Consider the following 18,787-nt stretch of genomic DNA (forward strand, 5'->3'; position numbering starts at 1 on the left):
CCTCTACAGGGAGGTAGGCCGTGAGGGTTGCACAGGGCAGTGAGAAGAGAGATGACTACTACCTTTGTTGTTCCTGGTTTGATCTTGTCTTCACGCCCTGGCCCCAAGATACAGTACATGAAGGGTAGTCCGAGGGAAGAGTAAGACCCTCTGAGGGGGCCATGTAAGGCAGCCTTGTAAGTAGCACTGGCAATTACCAGTCCATGAAATATTGTTTAGGTCTAAATACATGTAAAAATTAGTTTTAAAAAAAGTCATGTGATTTTAATAAAGTGTTTTTTTTTTTTTTTAATATTTAAAGCTTTCTATATCTTTTTACAACTTTTCAGGTACAATTTTTAGTTATCAGGACCTTGACCAGGAAACATGTTAGTATGGTTGTTCATAATTGACCTAACTGGCCATGCCTTTGAATATAGTTATTTGATTAGTATCAGCCAGAGGGTCCAGTGTCTTAAGAAAACAAATATATCACTTTTGGGGTTTAAAGGGGTCAAAAAATAGTTTCTTAGTTTTGGTGATAGCTGATTTTTCCTTATAACAGGTTTTTTCATGAAGGGCAAAATTATGGGAAACGTTAGGTAGAGTAAGCAGTTGGAGAATAATTGAATGCTAAACCAGGTGGGATTGATTGATTCTAAGTGTAGGGGGAAAAAAAGTCAGGTCGGGATGGGCTCCAGTGATTGTAGAAATCTTCACAGAGAGGAAAAGGTGAGAAACTATCACTTGAAATAAAGACAAGTTTTGGATAGAGAAGTGTATTTTACATTGGCAAAGCTGCATCCAGCAGCTTCTAGATGGGGTTCTAGATGGGGAAATGAAGAGGCACGTGCTGCATATGGAGCGACATTCCTGGCTCTCCTGAGGGAACTGGGCAAAAAGTTGGGCTGGTGGTCTAGAGTAGGCCTTGATAGCCTTACAGTGGAGTCAAAGACCGTTTCCATTGTAGGAGAGTAGAACATGGTTATGCAGCTGATAAGAAATGAACATACTTTACTTTGAAAACAGTGGGGTCAGATTCCATCCATAACATGTAGAAGAGAAATTGCTCCTTTTTCCCTCTGCTCTCCCAGCCACCGGGGACTCTGCCCTTCAAAGGATGTTCAAAGGATGAGGCACAGAGGAACTCTGAGGCACTGTTTCTCAGTCTTTTTTTTTCCTGGCTCACACTAGCTGCCATCAACGAAATGTCATGGGTTCAACCTTTCCCTGGGTGGAAAGAGCATACCAGAGCTGAGTGGAGGGACAAGTGATTTATGCAGTTTTAAGAAGTTTCTCTTAGAGATTTTTACCTGCTGCTTTACCTCTTTTTTTTTTTTTTTTTAAGATTCCGTCTATTTATTTGACACACAGAGATCACAAGTAGGCAGAGAGGCAGGCAGAGAAAGAGGGGGAAGCAGGCTCCCCGCTGAGCAGAGAGCCCGATGCGGGGCTCAATCCCAGGACCCTGAGATCATGACCCGGCTGAAGGCAGAGGCTTAGCCCACTGAGCCACCCAGGCGCCCCTGCTGCTTTACCTCTTAAGCATCACTGTGCCACTGAAGTCCATCTGGAGCATGGGGGAGAGAGAGAAAGACACCAGTGTGGACAGGGCAGTGAAGAGTGAGGTCAGAGGTTGGATTACCCCTTCCTGCTTTCCCAGTTGATCTTCCTTAGGGCAGTGGGAATTTGGCATAGGATCTCCACTTTTAAAAAGCTTTAGAGCTGTGAGTAGTTGGGAGCGAATTTTCATTATAAACAGTACTGGATGTGTATGTGTGTGTATGTGTGTGTGTGTCTTTGTGTATGTCTGTGAGAGAAAACGTGTGTGTTTGTGTATGTGTAGTATTTTTTATGTTATTTCCCAGTTATCTGTCTCTGGCATTAGATTTTGACCTTAAGTAAAGAAAAAAAAGAAAAAACGATTTTTACCTAAGTAGAGGCATGAGCTATATTCAGTAAATTTTTGTTAACTGATACATTTGAAATTAAGACTAAAAGCAGAAAAACATGTTTTGATGAAATATCTTGAACCTGTCTACTGAATTTGGTTTTGGATCTTTGTGTCATCATCAAAATGTAGAGAATAGTTTTGTTGAGTTTAAGAGGGAAAAAAGGCTTCAAATATTAAAAAGCAAATTGTTTTTAAATTATAGGTACTTTCTACTGTGTGTAAACTACTTCTTCTATGGAGAGACTGTGGCTGATTATTTTTCTACATTTGTTCAAAGAGAAGAGCAACTTCAGTTCCTCATTCGCTACCATAGATTTATATCGTTTGCCCTCTATCTGGCAGGTAAGGAAAATAGTATTGGTATGTAGCTATCTTATAGCTACATATTTATATTTTATAGCTACATATTTTACATGTCTATTTTTACTTATGTGATTTAAATTCACAACATCCTTTATTTGTTACATTTTAGCCCAGCTCCTCTTTTTATTTGTCCCATGTATAAAGGTGTTTCTCTCATTGTGGTTTTAAATAGCAGTTACTCCCTCATGTGACTAATAAAAGTACATAGTTCTTTAATAGTCCACAGACTTCAAAATTTTCTTTGGAAATTGTAGTAAAGAAACTTAAATATATCTATTGATTGTTAACCAGGTACAATTTACAAAGAAATTTATATATATATATATTGCTTTATTTGTACCCAGGAAATAGTATTCATATAGAATTAATCAAGGTATTTAGTTTTACTGACATGGTTTGTTATATATCCTTTGTATGCATTTATAAATATATAAGTATATATACACATTTGTTTATAGTATACTTTGCCATCTGTTTTTATGATTTTATTTTTAAAGATTGTATTTATTTTAGAGAGGGAGAGAGAGCAGGGGGAAGGACAGAGAGAGAGAGGGAAGGAGAGACTCTCAAGCAGACTCCCCACTGAGCATGGAGCCCAGCTCAGGGCTTGATCTCTCCACCCTGAGATCATGACCCGAACCAAAATCAAGAATCAGACACTTAACTGACTGAGCCACCCAGGTGCCCCCACTATTTTTCATTTTAAAGGAGGATATGAACTTTATTTGAATTTTCACTTTAGCTCTTAATAGTTACTGTTTTAGCTCCTAAGAGTTTTTAAATAAATAAATTCTTCTCAGCACAATTTTGGAAACTGAACACAATACTGGTGACTCTTTTCTATTTCCCATTAAACTAGAAATACAGAGTGTGTGGGGGAGTATGTCAGGTCCTCTAGAAGTATGTCATTTTATTCAGTTGTGTTCTTCATGGTGTTCCTGCTTTAATAAAGCCTTCATATTCTGGTTTTGACTTTGTTTCTGAATCTAGAAAGTCAGAAAGTGAAACACAATCTGAAATGATAGTAGTAATTTTCAGAGAATTGGTTTTGGGGTAGGAGGAACCTATATTTTCTAAAGAGTTTTCCTCTTTTTATATTCAGGGTTTTTGCATGTGTGTGTGTGTGTGTGTGTGTGTGTGTGCGTGCGTGTGTGTTTGTGTAGTCCAGTTTTCTGAGTCTTACTAATGCATCTAAATAAGGTCCATTCTTGGGAAAAGATATTGAAAGCTATTACTGTTCTTTCAAGGTCATAAGAAATTACTCATTTCAGGTATTCAGTTTTAATTTTGAATCAGTTTAGAAGAATCATGATTATAGAGATTAATGACGACTGGTAATAGCTAAAATATGGAGAGTCAAGAACACTTGACTCTGATTCTGTGTTTATCAAAGCACATTTGTAACATTTTTTTCCTTTGAGTGGTTTACCACACTTATCCAACCAAGAGGTTTGATTTGCATTGTTAAGTAAGGTAGATTTGGGGATGGATTATTTACTATTACAAGAGAGAAGAATTCAATACCTTCTCAATTTATATGTAGACCGACAAGACTGTATTGGTATTTTGAATTTTAAAAACAATGATTAGCATGAAAAGTGCCTATCCTGGCTTCTGCTGCTGAACCCTTATTTCATAAGATCATTTTGTGATTCCTGAATAACAAAGTTATGATTAATGACAACATAAATCATTTGTAGCATTAAAATGATCTTATAATTGCTGAATAACAAAATTATGATTAGTAAAAGTATAAATCATTTGTAGCATTAATATATGTCTATTTTAAAATATCAGTTCTAAAACACAATGTAAAGAATAACCTGCACCCCATTACTTACAGATTTTTCCCCATTTTTCTAAGTAATATGCCCATTTCTTAATTTATATTGGGCATTACTTATTGACTTCTTGTTATAACCTTTCTTCTCCACACTGTTATTGTCATTGTTGACATTGTTAAATAGATACCTAAAATATCACTTCCTGGAGAACTGAATGGTATCTGTGATTGCATTTCTATTCTTACACAACTCTTTGTTTTTCCTGAACTTAGTAACTGCTTCACCTTCTCCTTTCCACATCTATAAATTTCCATGTAGAATCCTTAATTTCTCTTCTGGGTCTTTTCAATGTGTATTGGTAGTTTTTTCACAATGTTCACACAAATCAGTGTGTCAGTTTCCTTTTTACCTTAAGACCTATGTCCTAGAAACTCTGTAGTCCTGTCCCATGAACTGTCTGCTTGTATCCCAGTGCCTCAGTATCCTCCTAATTTGGCCACTTCATTTCTTCTATCCTGCATCTTCCAGTTCCTGGGTTGACATCCTTATTTTGTAGAAGCATGGCTGCCAGTAGTTTCCTGTGAAATGTTCTTGGAAGGTAAATGTTTAATGTTCATACATTTCTAAAAATATTGTCACAGTTGACTGCTTTGGCTAGAGTTTGCACTCATTATTAGTAGACTTTTACTTAGTACTCTAGGAGTCTAGGCTGTGCCCTGGCTTTCCACTGAGTCTTTTCTGTTCAGTTTTCTCTAGAAAATACTACTCATCCCTGATATCTCAGGTCTACTAAGAGTTACCCTGTTTTCCAACTTCCAATTTTGTAGCTATGCATCTTCTCTTTTCCTTGACATTTCTTCAGTTTTGGTTTTGTTTTTTTTTTCTCCCCCCACTCTATGGGTTTTTACCCTGATTTCTTTCTTTTTTTTTTTTTTTTTCCAAGTAGTCTCCACACCCAGCATGGGACTTGAACTCACAACCCCTAGATCAAGAGTCACATGCTCTACTGATTGAGCCAGCCAGGCATCTCCTCACCTTAATTTCTTTTAATGTTAATTTAGTGGACCATCAGGACAGAAGAGAAATAAATGCATGTGATCAACCTGCACTTCAAGGCAGAAATCCTTAACTAGTTTTTCTATTTTTCCCTTGACTTAAAACAATTTATTCTCTTTCTCTCCTGATCCTGTGGATTGGCTTGTCTTCACTGGGCAGCTCTAACTTCATGCCTCTCTTACAGTTGCAGTCATATGGAGGTAGTGCTTGTCATTTAAGTCTTGAGTGAGCTGGATGTCTGAGGTGGCTCATTCCCAGCCGCAGTCCGTGCCAGCCGCTGACCCGAACACACATGTCTGACCTCTCCTTGGGGCTTGGATGTCTGAGAGCACCATGGCTGGGTTCTGAACAGGGAGTGTGCCAAAAGCCAAGTGCTTCAGGAGTCCTTAGGTGGGTTGTGTTTGTTTTAACTAGATATGAAAGATAAAAACCTAATGCATGCCCATAGTAAAAATTTGGACTCAAATAGGGTGTTCAGTGAAATCCCCCTCCTGCCTCAGAGCCTTATTTATAATCCACAGGGGCTGGCTACTAGTACTGCAGAGAGTTTCTGAGTATTCAAGCTTATATGTTTATATCCTCTCCACCCTCTTTTCCATGCAAACGAGAATGGACTATTCTGTACCTGTTTTATTTTTCCCCCCACCTAATGCAATTTATGGATGCTTTTTATTTCAGCACATCTAAATCTCATTTTTTCATAACTGCAGTTACATCTTTATTGATTTGTATACAGCAATCATGGAAGTAGAATGTGAGAAAATAAGGTGACTACGATTTCCTTTTCTTACTTTCCCTTTGGGATTTGCTAACTACTAATATTTGAGAATAACTGCTCCACTGAGTGGGTAAAGACAATGGAGTTTATTCTCTTTGTTTTATTTTACATGTGATATATACTCTAATTTTTAGTAATTATTTGCTTCATATGCTAAGCTTCCTGACTCTGTTTTTTAAAGTAAAATCAATAGTTCTTCTTTTTTTCCTGACTAGTTTCTGTCATAGAAATAGCTTATCACTTGTTATTTTAGGTTATTGGAATCATAAAGCTCATTGCAAGTCATCAGTGTCATTTTTTCGGCAAACATGTGAGCACTTTCTGAATGCTAGGTACTATGAATGGTGTTGAGGACAGGAAAGGAAGTAAGGCTGATAGCATGCTTTCTGGGGTCTTCAAATTGGTGGGACATGGGTCCCCTCATGCACTGCTGAAATGTGAAGAAGGACCTATAAGTGCATGAAGGGTGAGGAGAACTCTGCTCTGCTGGAGATAGTAGGAGGCCTTTGAGAAGAGATGGAAGGTGTCACGAAAAGTAAAGAACAAGTAGGCATTTGCTAGGTGGATAGTGGGAAAGGACATTCCAGGCAGAGGAAGTGGCTGTGCAAGGCTTGGAAATGAGGGAGGATTGCATGTTCAGTCTGGGAGCAGGCATTAAAGGTTGGAAAGGGGGGCAGGAGCCACATCTTTAAAAGCCTTACGTGTCATAGGAAGGGTTTGGATTTTATCCCCAAGAAACCATTGGGTGATTTTAAGTTAAGAGATGGTATAACTAATTTATGCTCCTAAAATGGGAGCAGCCGATGATGTAAGCCAATTAATAACAAAATAAAAGAAACACATCGACAGTAATTGATAATAGTAGGAGACTTTAACACACCCCTCACTGAAATGGACAGATCATCTAAGCAAAAGATCAACAAGGAAATAAGGGCTTTAAATGACACACTGGACCAGATGGACTTCACAGATTTATTCAGAACATTCCATCCCAAAGCAACAGAATACAAATTCTTCTCCAGTGCACATGGAACATTCTCCAGAATAGATCACATCCTGGGTCACAAATCAGATCTCAACTGGTGCCAAAAGATAGGGGTCATTCCCTGCATATTTTCGGACCACAATGGTTTGAAACTCGAACTCAATCACAAGAGGAAAGTTGGAAAGAGCTCGAATATATGGAGGCTAAAGAGTATCCTACTAAAGAACGAATGGGTCAACCAGGAAATTAAAGAAGAATTTAAAATATTCATGGAAACAATTGAAAATGAAAACACAATTGTTCAAAATCTGTGGGACACAGCAAAGGCGGTCCTGAGAGAAAAGTATATAGCAATACAGGCCTTTCTCAAGAAATAAGAAGGTCTCAAGTACACAACCTAACCCTACACCTAAAGGAGCTGGAGAAAGAACAGCAAATAAATCCTAAACCCAGCAGGAGAAGAAAAATAATAAAGATCAGAGCAGAAATCAATGAAGTAGAAAACAAAAGCACAGTAGAATAGGTTGATGAAATTAGGAGCTGGTTCTTTGAAAGAATTAATAAAATTGATAGACCTCTGGCCAGACTTATCACAAAGGAAGGAGAAAAAGACCCAAATAAAATTGTGAATGAAAGAGGAGAGATCACAACCAACACCAAAGAAATATAAACAATTATAAGAACATACGATGAGCAACTACCAACAAATTAGATAATCTGGAAGAAATGGATGCATTCCTAGAGAGGTATAAACTACCAAAACTGAACCAAAAAGAAATAGAAAATCTGAACAGATCCATAACCAGCAAGGAAATTGAAGTAGTAATTACAAATCTCCCAACAAACAAGATCCCAGAGCCAGATGGCTTCCCAGGGGAATTCTGCCAAACATATAATGAAGACTTAATACCTATTCTGAAACTGTTCCAAAAAATAGAAATGGAAGGAAAACTTCCAAGCTCGTTTTTTTTTTTTTTTTTAAGATTTTATTTATTTATTTGACAGATCACAAGTAGACAGAGAGGCAGGCAGAAAGAGAGGAGGAGGCAGGCTCCCTGCTGAGCAGAGAGCCCAACACGGGGCTCAATCCCAGGATGCTGGGATCATGACCTGAGCTGAAGGCAGAGGCTTTAACCCACTGAGCCACCCAGGCACCCCATTCCAAGCTTGTTTTATGAGGCCAGCATTACCTTGATCCCAAAACCAGACAAAGACCCCATAAAAAAGGAGAATTACAGACCAATTCACTGAGATAGGACCCAGAAAGTCATTCTGACATTTGGATAATTTTGTTGTAAAATGAATTTGCCTGATACCAAAGAGATAATCAGTGAGACTGAAAGTAATAAGGCAACATTTTCTCTAGAGTCTAGGTATATTTTTAAAAGATCCTTGTGTTTTGGATTTGAGACTCCTTAGGAAATAGAGCAGCCATGTGATTACAAATGAGGAGTATTGAGTGAATAAGCTTAAGATGTTTGACTCTTAATATCATCACTTTAACATCTCTTTAGCTGACCAGTGATATACATGTTATTTTTAGTAGTTTTTTGCTTGTATGTATGCATGGCTATTTTGATTTTTTTTAAAGACCCTTAAGGTGGGATACCTGGATGGCTTAGTCAGTTAAGTGTTGGGCTTTGGCTCAGGCCATGATCTCAGGGTCCTGGGATCAAGTCCCGAATTGTGCTCCTTACTCAGTGGGGAACCTGTTTCTCCCTCCCCCTCTGCCTGCCACTCCCCCTGCTTGTGCTCGCTCTCTCTCTCTCTCTCTCTCTGACAAATAAATAAATAAAATCTTTTAAAAATATTAAAAAACAAAACTCTTAAGAAGAAGGTATGACTTGAATACTTCGAATTTGAGAAGATCAGTGAATATATAAAATTAAATTTAACTAAAGTTAGTGCATAATTAAGAATTTCTCCCCCAAACATCCTGGATATTATCTCAAAGGATATTGGTGAAATCTTTAGAAAGATGTCACAAATAACTGTTCACAGAGGACTTTACCTCCAGAACCACTTACAGTTTTGGAGTAAAAACTATTAGAATCTGTGCAGTGTGCCAGCATTGTTCTATACTTTAAACTCATCATGTAGGGGTGCCTGGGTGGCTCAGTCAGTTAAGCATCTGCTTTCAGCTTAGGTCATGATCCCAGAGTCCTGGAATCGAACCCCATGTCAGGCTCCCTGTCCAGCAGGTTTCTCCCTCTTTCTCTGCTGCTCCCCACTGCTTGTGTTCTCTCGCTCATGCTCTCTCAAATAAATAAATAAAATCTTAAACAAAAACTCAGCACATAGATTAGTAGAAAACTTTATCTTAGCTAATATAATGGTTGGTTTGTGTGACAATTTCCACAACCCAGATGCACATAAAACTTTTTTAAAACAACTCCATCATAGTCTAGTGTCACAATAGGGGCCACATAGTGCAGTGTGTGTCTGAATTTACTTAACCTGACATTTGAAATGTTTTGAAAAATATAACCACATGAAAGATTGATGAAGAGTCATTAAGCTCCAGTTTTTAATCCTGGGTGCCTCTTAATGTCTGTCTGTTTGTTTGTTTGTTTCTTTCTTTCTTTCTAAGATTGTATTTATTTATTTGAGAGAGAGAGAGCACAAGCAAGGGGAGCAGCAGAGGGAGAGGGAGAAGCAAGGGAGTCCAATGCAGGGCTCCATCCCAGGACCCTGGGATCATGACCCAAGGCAGATGCTTAATCAACTGAGCCACTCAGGTGCCCCTTAATGTCTGTTTCTTGAACCTTATAAGGACTGCATGTGTTTATTGAATTAATCACCAATAGAAAATTTTTAAAACAACGTCATTAATTTATGCTTTCTGTCTCTTCAGCTTGATTTTGAGCTCCTTGAATGGAAATGCCTGTCATACTCATTTTTTGTATCTTGTGTATCTTTACACAATAAATATTGTTTGATTGTCCACTTTTCTGAAATGCCCTTTGTCCCATCTTTTGGACTTTTGAATGTCTTCTTTCTCCTTTACTTCTCCTGACTCCTTTAGAAATCTCATTCATTTTCGTTCTTTTTGAATCTGCCTCTCTTTAGTCTGTTGGGTGACTGGATCTTCAGAGCTCCCTGGGGACTCTTTGATATACCAGACTACAGGATGTACACATCTTTGTGTGACAGCACCAGGTGCAGGGCCGGGTACATAAATGGAGATCAGCAATAGGAACTACACCTAGTTACATATTAAAAACTGTATGTTGGGAAACATTTAAGTGAGTACTTCATTTATAATACTTGAGAAATCCCATTTTTTTTAAAAGATTTTATTTATTTGACAGAGAGAGATCACAAGTAGGCAGAGAGGCAGGCAGAGAGAGAGAGAGGGGAGGAAACAGGCTCCCCGTGGAGCAGAGAGCCCGATGTGGGGCTCGATCCCAGGACCCTGGGATCATGACCTGAACTGAAGGCAGAGGTTTTAACCCACTGAGCCACCCAGGTGCCCCGAGAAATCCCATTTTTAATTGGAAATGTAACCATACAGAGATTCTTTATTAATTAGGAAAAAAGTAAACTATGGATCCAAATGGACAAAGTTATTCTTTCCATAGATTTGTTGAAATAGTATAATATATTTTTACACATTTAAACATAAAGTACACACATAGCTATAGGGTTGTGAATGAAAAATAAATTTATGTTTTTCAGATGGTTTTTCTATAAAAATAATATTTCTTAGATATTCTTGGAAAACACTTTATACCCTTCCCAAATTCAGAAAATTGTATTATCTTAATGTATCTAGGAGTCAGAAAATTCTATCCTTTATGAAAGCACCCCAAAAGCTGCATGTTACTGGTGATTTAACAGTGTAATTAGATCAGGTAAAAGTGAGTAGCCAAGACTGTCTTGGATAAAATCACCATTAGGAAAAAGCAAATAATTCTGTGGTCATTTTGTTTGAAGGAATGCTTATGGGTGAATGGTATTATATGATTTCAAAAATGAGGAAACCATACATGTGAAAGCAGTATTTGTGAGGAGATAATCACAGCTAATGTTGGGAAGTTCCCAAGATTGTGTTGGGACAGTCTGTGAGTCCGTTTGGGTAGAAGTGGAGTTCCAGAGGCATCTGTCTTGTCTCTGCTTAACCCTCACCACATCAGCCTCTGCACTAAGTCCAGTTTACATTCATTCACCTCTAACTATGAACCAGTGGCTTAAAACAGAATTTACATTGTCCTTTGAGCCACAAAATAAGTCTACCTGCTCTAGAATAAAAACTTAAAAGCAATGATTTTTTAAAGATTTTTTTTATGCTGCTGGTGATTTCAAAGCCATGAATTTCATGTTTTATTCTCTACCCCCTCCCAGGTTCTTTGTCTCAAGAAAGTGACATACAGGTTTCAGTTGTGCTTCCACTTGAAAATGTGCCCATATTTCTTTTACAGATCAGTCAGATTACTCTGTAGGTGACAAATAGGAGGTGAGATAGGACCTGGGAGCCAGTATGTATTCTCTTCTTTTGTCATTGTCCTTTTCACTGTCATTTCAAAATAGCCTTCAAAAAGTTGCTCAAGGAAGTTGCTGGTTGATTCTTTGCTCTGGTCAGAGTAGTAGCAACCTTGCTTACCCTGGTGGTAGAATTGCCTTGGTAAATATTACCTATATATATGAAATCTAGTACTTATTTCATATGGGATAGATTATCTGACAGTTCATTTTCTGTTTGGAGAATTCTCTGTTGGAGAATTTCACTATCTGAAATTAAGCTTAGTTTATGCATTTGCAGTATCTACCTCTGTAAAAGAATATTTCTCTTTATTTTTTAAGATTTTATTTATTTGAGAGAGAGAGTGAGAGAGAGCATGAGAGGGGAGAGACTCAGAGGGAGAAGCAGACTCCCCACTGAGTGGGGAGCCCAATGTGGGACTCGATCCCAGGACTCCAGGATGATGACCTGAGCCAAAAGTAGTTGCTTAACCAGTTGAGCCACCCAGGTGCCCCAGAATTTTTCTCTTTAGAAGTTTACTGATATATGGAGCAAAAAGTGCTTCCCATTGCCTCCCATTATTTTTGTATATGATTATTAAATTTCAATTAGGCAGAATTTTTATTTAGTAAAATGTCATTGTAATAAATTTGTGGTATATAAACACAATACATAAACATTTGCTGTTTGTAAATCTTTACATTATTTAGAGTGTTATATTTTACTATAATTATTATAATATGGTTCTGAGAAATTTCAAGTCATTCTATTTTTTTTAAGATTTTATTTATAGGGGCACTTGGGTGGCTCAGATGGTTAAGCGTCTGCCTTTGGCTCAGGTCACGATCTCCAGGTCCTGGGGTCGAGCCCCATGTTGGGCTCCCAGCTCAGCTAGGAGTCTGCTTTTCCCTCTCCCTCTGCCTCTCCTCTGTTTGTGCTCTCTCTTTCAAATGGATAAATAATATTAAAAAAAAAAGATTTTATTTATATATTTGACAGAGAGAGAGAGAGTCAGCGAGAGAGGGAACATAAGTGGGGGGTGGGGATGGGAGAGGGAGAAGCAGGCTTCCTGCTGAGCAGGAAGCCCACTGTGGGGCTCCATCCCAGGACCCCGGGATCATGACCTGAGCTGAAGGCAGCTGCTTAATGACTGAGCCACCCAGGTGCCCCAAGTTCAAGTCATTCTTAACCTGAATCTTACTGATAATGGTTTATGGAACCACATGACTCTTGAAAGTCAATAAGATCTGAGGATTTAACTGTTTCCTAGCCTTATTTTTCAGTTAAGCAATAAAGTCCTTTGTGTATTTTTCTTCATCTGTTAAATGAAGATAATAATATACATCATAGGGATATTGGAAGCATTAAACAAGTTGATATTTGTAAAAAGCTTGGACGAGAGCCTGGAACATAGTAAGTGTTCCGTAAGATGTTAGCTGCCCTATAAGTATTATTACTTTTTATATTATGTAGAGATTGAAACATTCTGTACATACACTTGATGGATTGATATAGCAAATAAGTTTTTCATAATGATACTTTGTGCTTTTTTAGTATAGTTGACACACAATATTATATTAGTTTTAGGTGTACAACATAGTGATTTGAAAAGTTTATACATTATGCTATGTTCAGCACAAGTGTAGCTACCATCTGTCCCCATACATTTCTATTACACTATATCGTTGACTGTATTTCTTATGCTCTGCCTTTTATTCCCATGGCTTACTTATTCCATAACTGAGCGCCTGTATCTCCCACTCCCCTACACCCATTTTACCCATTCTCCTACCACTTCCCTTCTGTCAACACTCAGTTTATCCTGTATTTATAGGTCTGGCTCTGTTTCTTTTTGTTTACTTACTGTTTTGTTGTTTTTAGATTCCACATAAGCGTGAATCATGTGGTATTTGTCTTCCTCAGTCTAACTTATTTCACTTAGCATAATACTCTATGTCTTTCCATGTTGTTGTAAATGACAAGATCTCATCCTTTTTGTGGCTGAGTAATATTCCTAATATTAGTGTATCTTCCTAATCTGATTGTCTCTTGATGGACACTCAGGTTGCTTCCATATCTTGACTATTGTAAATAATGCTCAATAAACATAGGATGCATGTATCTTTTCAAATTAGTGTCTTTGTTTGGATAAATGCTCAGTAGTGGAATTACTGATTCATGTGGTGTGTCTATTTTTTTAATTTTTTGAGGAACCTCCATACTGTTTTCCACAGTGGTTGTAACAATTTATATTCCCATTAACAGTATATGAGGGTTCCTTTTTTTCTACATCCTTGCCAACACTTGTTATTTCTTGTCTTTTTAATTTTGGCTATTTAATTTTGGCCAGCACCCAGTTACCCCCTCCCCCCACTCCCCTCCCATCCAGCAACCCTCAGTTTGTTTCCTATGATTAAGAGTCTCTTATGGTTTGCCTCCTTCTCTGATTTTGTCTTGTTTTATTTTTTTTCCTCTCTTCCCCTATGATCCTGTTTTATTTCTTAAATTCCACATACCAGTGAGATCGTATGATAATTGTCTTTCCCTGATAGACTTATTTCGCTTCACACAATACTCCCTAGTTCTGTCCAAGTTGTTGCAAATGGCACAATTTCATGTTTTTTATGGCCAAGTAACATTCTATTGTGTATATATACCACATCTTCTTTGTCCATTCATCTGTTGGTGGACATCTGGGCTTTTTCTGTAGTTTGGCTATTGTGGACATTGCTGCTATAAATATTGGGGTGCATGTGCTCATTCGGCTCACTACATTTGACCTTTGGGGTAAAACCCAGTAGTGCAATTGCTGGGTCATAGGGTAGCTCTATTTTCAACTTTCTGAGGAACCTCCACACTGTTTTCCAGAGTGGCTACACCAGCTTGCATTCCTACCAACAGTGTAGGAAGGTTCCTCTTTCTCCGAATCTTCGCCAACATCTGTCATTTCCTGACTTGTTAATTTTAGCCATTCTGACTGGTATGAGGTGGTATCTCATTGTGGTTTTGAGTTGTATTTCCCTGATGCCAAGTGATGTGGAGCACTTTTTCATGTGTCTGTTGGCCATTTGGATGTCTTTGCAGAAATGTCTGTTTATGTCTTCTGCTCATTTCTTGATTTGATCATTTGTTCTTTGGGTGTTGCGTTTGGTAAGTTCTTTATAGCTTTTGGATACTAGCCCTTTATGTGGTATGTCATTTGCAAATATCTTCTCCCATTCTTTTGGTTGTTTCTTGGTTTTGTCAACTGTTTCCTCCATTTCCCTAATGATTAGTGATGTTGAGCATCTTTTCATGTTTACCATCTGTATGTCTTTATTGGAAAAATGTGTATTCAGGTCCTCTGCCCATTTTAAAAGTAGACTGTGTTTTTTTGGTGTTAAATTATAGAAGTTCTTTATGTATTTTGGATATTCATACTTTATTGGATATATCATTTGCAAATATCTTTTCCCATCTAGTAGATTGCCTTTTGTTTTGTTAATGGTTTTCTTTGCTCTACAAAAGCTTTTAATTTTGAGGTGGTTCCAATAGTTTATTTTTGCTTTTGTTTCCCTTGCCTTAGGAGACACATCTAGAAAAATGTTGATGTGGTTGATGTCAGAGAAATTACTGCTTGAACTCTCTTCTAGGATTTTTATGGTTTCAGGTCTCACATTTAGGTCTTAAATCCATTTTGAGTTGATTCTTGTGTATGGTATGGTGTTAAGAAGTGGTCCAGTTTCTTTTGCATGTAGCTATCCCATTTTTCCAGTACCATTTATTAACATGACTATCTTCTTCCCCATTTTATAGTCTTGCCTACTTTATCATACATTAATTGGCTGTATAATCATGGGTTTATTTATGGGGTCTCTATTCTGTTCCATTGATCTATTTGTCTTGTTTTTGTGTCTGCACCATACTGGTTTTTTTTTTTTTAAAGATTTTATTTATTTGACAGAAATCACAAGTAGACAGAGAGGCAGACAGAGAGGAGGAAGCAGGCTTCCCACTGAGCAGAGGGCCCAATGCGGGGCTCGATCCCAGGACCCTGAGATCATCACCTGAGCTGAAGGCAGAGGCTTTAACCCACTGAGCCACCCAGGCACCCCATGCACCATACTGTTTTGATTACTACAGTTTTGTAGTATATCTTGAAACCCAGGAGTGTGATAGCTTTAGCTTTTTTTTTTTTTTTTCTTTTTTCTTTTTTTTTTTTTAACCCTCTCAAGATTGCTTTGGGTATTTGGGATATTTTGAGGTTCCATACAAATTATTTGTTCTAATTCTATGAAAAATGCTGTGTGTATTTTGATATGTATTGCATTGAATCTGTAGATTGTTTTGGGTAATATGGACATTTTAACAATATTATTATGATCCATGAACATGGAACTTCTTTCCATTTGCTTATGTCATCTTCAATTTATTTTCTTTCTTTTTTTTTTTTTTTTTTTTTTAGAAAGAAAGAACAGGCAGGGGGCAGAGAGAAAGGGAGAGAGAATTTTTTTTTTTTTTTAATTTGATAGACAGAGATCACAAGTAGTCAGAGAGGCAGGCAGGAGGGAGAGGAGGAAGCATGTTCCCCGCTAAGCGGAGAGCCCAATACAGGGCTCGATCCCAGGACGCTGGGATCATGACCTGAGCCGAAGGCAGAGGCTCTAACCCACTGAGCCACCCAGGTGCCCCTTCAATTTATTTTCATTAATGTTTTATAGTTTTCAGAGTCCAGGTCTTTCACCTTTTTGGTTAAGTATTTGGTTAAGTGTTATTCTTTCTGGTACAATTATAAATGATGTTGGTTTCTTAATTTTTCTTTGTGCTACCTCATTATTAGTATGTAGAAACACTACTGATTTCTAGGTATTAATTTTGCATGCTTTAACGTTATTGAATTCATTTATTACATCTAGTAGTTTTTTGGTGGAGTTTTTAGGATTTTCTGTATATCATGTCCTCATCAGTTTAACTTTTACCAATATGGATGCCTTTTATTTCTTTTTCTTGTCTGATTGCTATGGCTTGGACTTCCAGTACTGTGTTGAGTAAAAGTGAGGAGAGTGGGTATTCTGTCTTATTCATAATCCTAAGTTCTCAGTTTTTCATCATTGAATATGCTATTAGCTATGGGTTTCGTGGTGTGTATGAGAATGTATGTGTATATATACATACTCTAACCTCATTTTGTTGAGACATTTTTTTTAAATCATTAATGGATATTGGATTTTGTCAAATGCTTTGCAACTATTGAGATGATCATGATTTTTATACTTCATTTTGTTGGTGGTGGTATATCACATTGGTTGATTTGTGGATATTGAATCATGCATTTCCAGAATAAATCCCCCTTGATCCTGGTGAATAATCTTTTTAGGGTATTGTTGTATTTGATTTGCCAAATTTTGATGAGGATTTTTGCATCTATGTTCAGGAATATTGACCTGTAGTTTCTGTTTTTTTTTGTGCTATCTTTGGTTTTAGTATCAGCGTAATGCTGGCTTTGTAGAATATATTTGGAAGTTTTCCTTCTATTTTTCTGGAATTGTTTGAGGAGAGTAAGTATTAATTATCTACGAATGTTTGGTAGAATTGACCTGTGAATCTGTCTAGTCCAGGGCTTTAGTTTTTTGGTGGTTTTGATTAGTGATTCAGTTTCTTTACTTTTAATCAGTTTCTTCAGATTTCCTATTTCTTCCTGATTTAGTTTTAGAAGATTGTATGTTTTTAGAAATTTATCCATTTCTTCTAGATTGCTCAGTTTGTTGGCTTATAATTTTTCATCATAGTCTCTTATGAGCCTTTGTATTTCTGTGGTTTTAGTTATTACGACTGTCTTATTTCTGATTTTACTTGGGTTTTTTCTCTTTCCTTGAAAAAGATAGTAGTCTTGGCTAAGGTTTATCAATTTTGTTTATCTTTTCAAAGAACCAGCTCTTGGTTTTGTTGATTTTTTTTTTCTACTGTGTTTTTTTGTTTCTATGTCATTTATTTCTGCTCTGATCTTTATTTTTTCCTTTTTTTTCTACTGACCTTGGGCTTTGCTGTTCTTTTTCTAGTTCCCTGAGGTGTAAGGTTAGGTTGTTTATTTGAGCTCTTCTTTCTTTAGGGAGGCCTATATCGCTATATTTTCTTCTTAAACTGCTTTTACTGTGTTCCAGAGGATTTTAGATTATGTTTTCATTTTCATTTGTCTCAATGTGTTTTTTTTTTTTTATTTGTTCTTTAATTTCTTTTGGTCCTTAGTTGTTAGAATCATACTGTTTGGCCTCCATGTTTTTGTATTGTTTCCTTTTTTTCCTCATGATTCACTTCTAGTTTCATACAATTGTGATTGGAAAAGATAACATGGTATGATATTAATCTTCTTAAATTTATTGAGGCTTGTTTCATGGTCTAATATGTGATCTCTTCTGGAGAGTGTTCCATGTGCGCTTAAATGTGTATTCTGTTGTTTTTATTTTTTTAATTATTTATTTATTTTTAAAATTTTCTTTGTTTATAATCTTTACACCTAATGTGGGAGCTTGAATTTACAACCCTGTAATCAAGAGTCACATGCTCTACCAACTGAGCCTGTCAGGTACCTCTCTTCTGCTGTTTTTAGATGGAATGTTCTATATGTATCCGTTGTATCCATCTGGTCCCATATGTCATTTAAAAACACTGAATCTCTTGTTGATTTTTCTGCCTGGATGATCTATCCATTGATGTAAGTGGTATGTTAAAGTCCTCTAATATTATTGTTTTACCATCAGTTTCTCTCTTTATGCCCATTAATATTTGCTTTCTGCATTTAGGTGCTCCAGTGTTGGATGTATAGTTGTTTACAATTATTATATCTTCTTGTTAGATTGACCCTTTTATCATTATGTAAAGCCCTTCTTTGTCTCTCATTAGTCTTTATTTTAAAGTCTGCTTTGACTGATATAAGTATTGCTACCCTGCTCCCCTCCACCCCCACTTCCATTTCCATGGTTAATGCACTGTCATCACTTTGCTTTCAGCCAGTGTCTTAGATCTGAGGTGAGTCTCCTGTAAACAGCACATAGATGGGTCTTGTTTCTTTATCCATTTTGCCATTGTATGTCTTTCGATTGGAGCATTTAGGCCATTTACATCTAAAATAATTATTGATAGATATTGCTATTTTGTTATTTGTTTCCTGGTTGTTTTTGTAGTTCTTCTCTGTTCCTTCCTCTCTTACTCTTTGTGTGTGTGTGTGTGTGTGTGTGTGTGATTGATGAGTTTCTATGGTCTTATGTTTGGTGTTCTCTCTTTTTATTTTTTGTTTATCTATTATAGGTTTTAGGTTTGTGGTTACTATGAGATTTATATATAACATCCTAAGTAAATAGCAGTCTATGTTAATTAAATGGTCATTTAAGATCTAATACATTCTTATTAAAAAAAAGAAAGAAAAAGAAAAAAAATACCTTTTCTTTTT

The 18,787-nt window shown here is 36.9% G+C and overlaps 1 protein-coding gene across 3 annotated transcripts in view; it reads left to right on the forward strand.

Annotated features, from left to right (window-relative positions):
- The window catches only part of CDS1 (CDP-diacylglycerol synthase 1), a 72,999-nt gene that overhangs the window by 35,226 nt on the left and 18,986 nt on the right, over nt 1-18,787 (forward strand). For all 3 annotated transcript variants that reach the window (XM_047717865.1, XM_047717867.1, XM_047717866.1), the window contains one exon: nt 2,136-2,275. In XM_047717865.1, the coding sequence (XP_047573821.1) occupies nt 2,136-2,275 (140 nt within the window). The remainder of the gene's footprint in view (nt 1-2,135; nt 2,276-18,787) is intronic.

This window comes from Lutra lutra, chromosome 2, assembly GCF_902655055.1.
Source record: "Lutra lutra chromosome 2, mLutLut1.2, whole genome shotgun sequence".
Taxonomy (NCBI): Eukaryota; Metazoa; Chordata; class Mammalia; order Carnivora; family Mustelidae; genus Lutra; species Lutra lutra.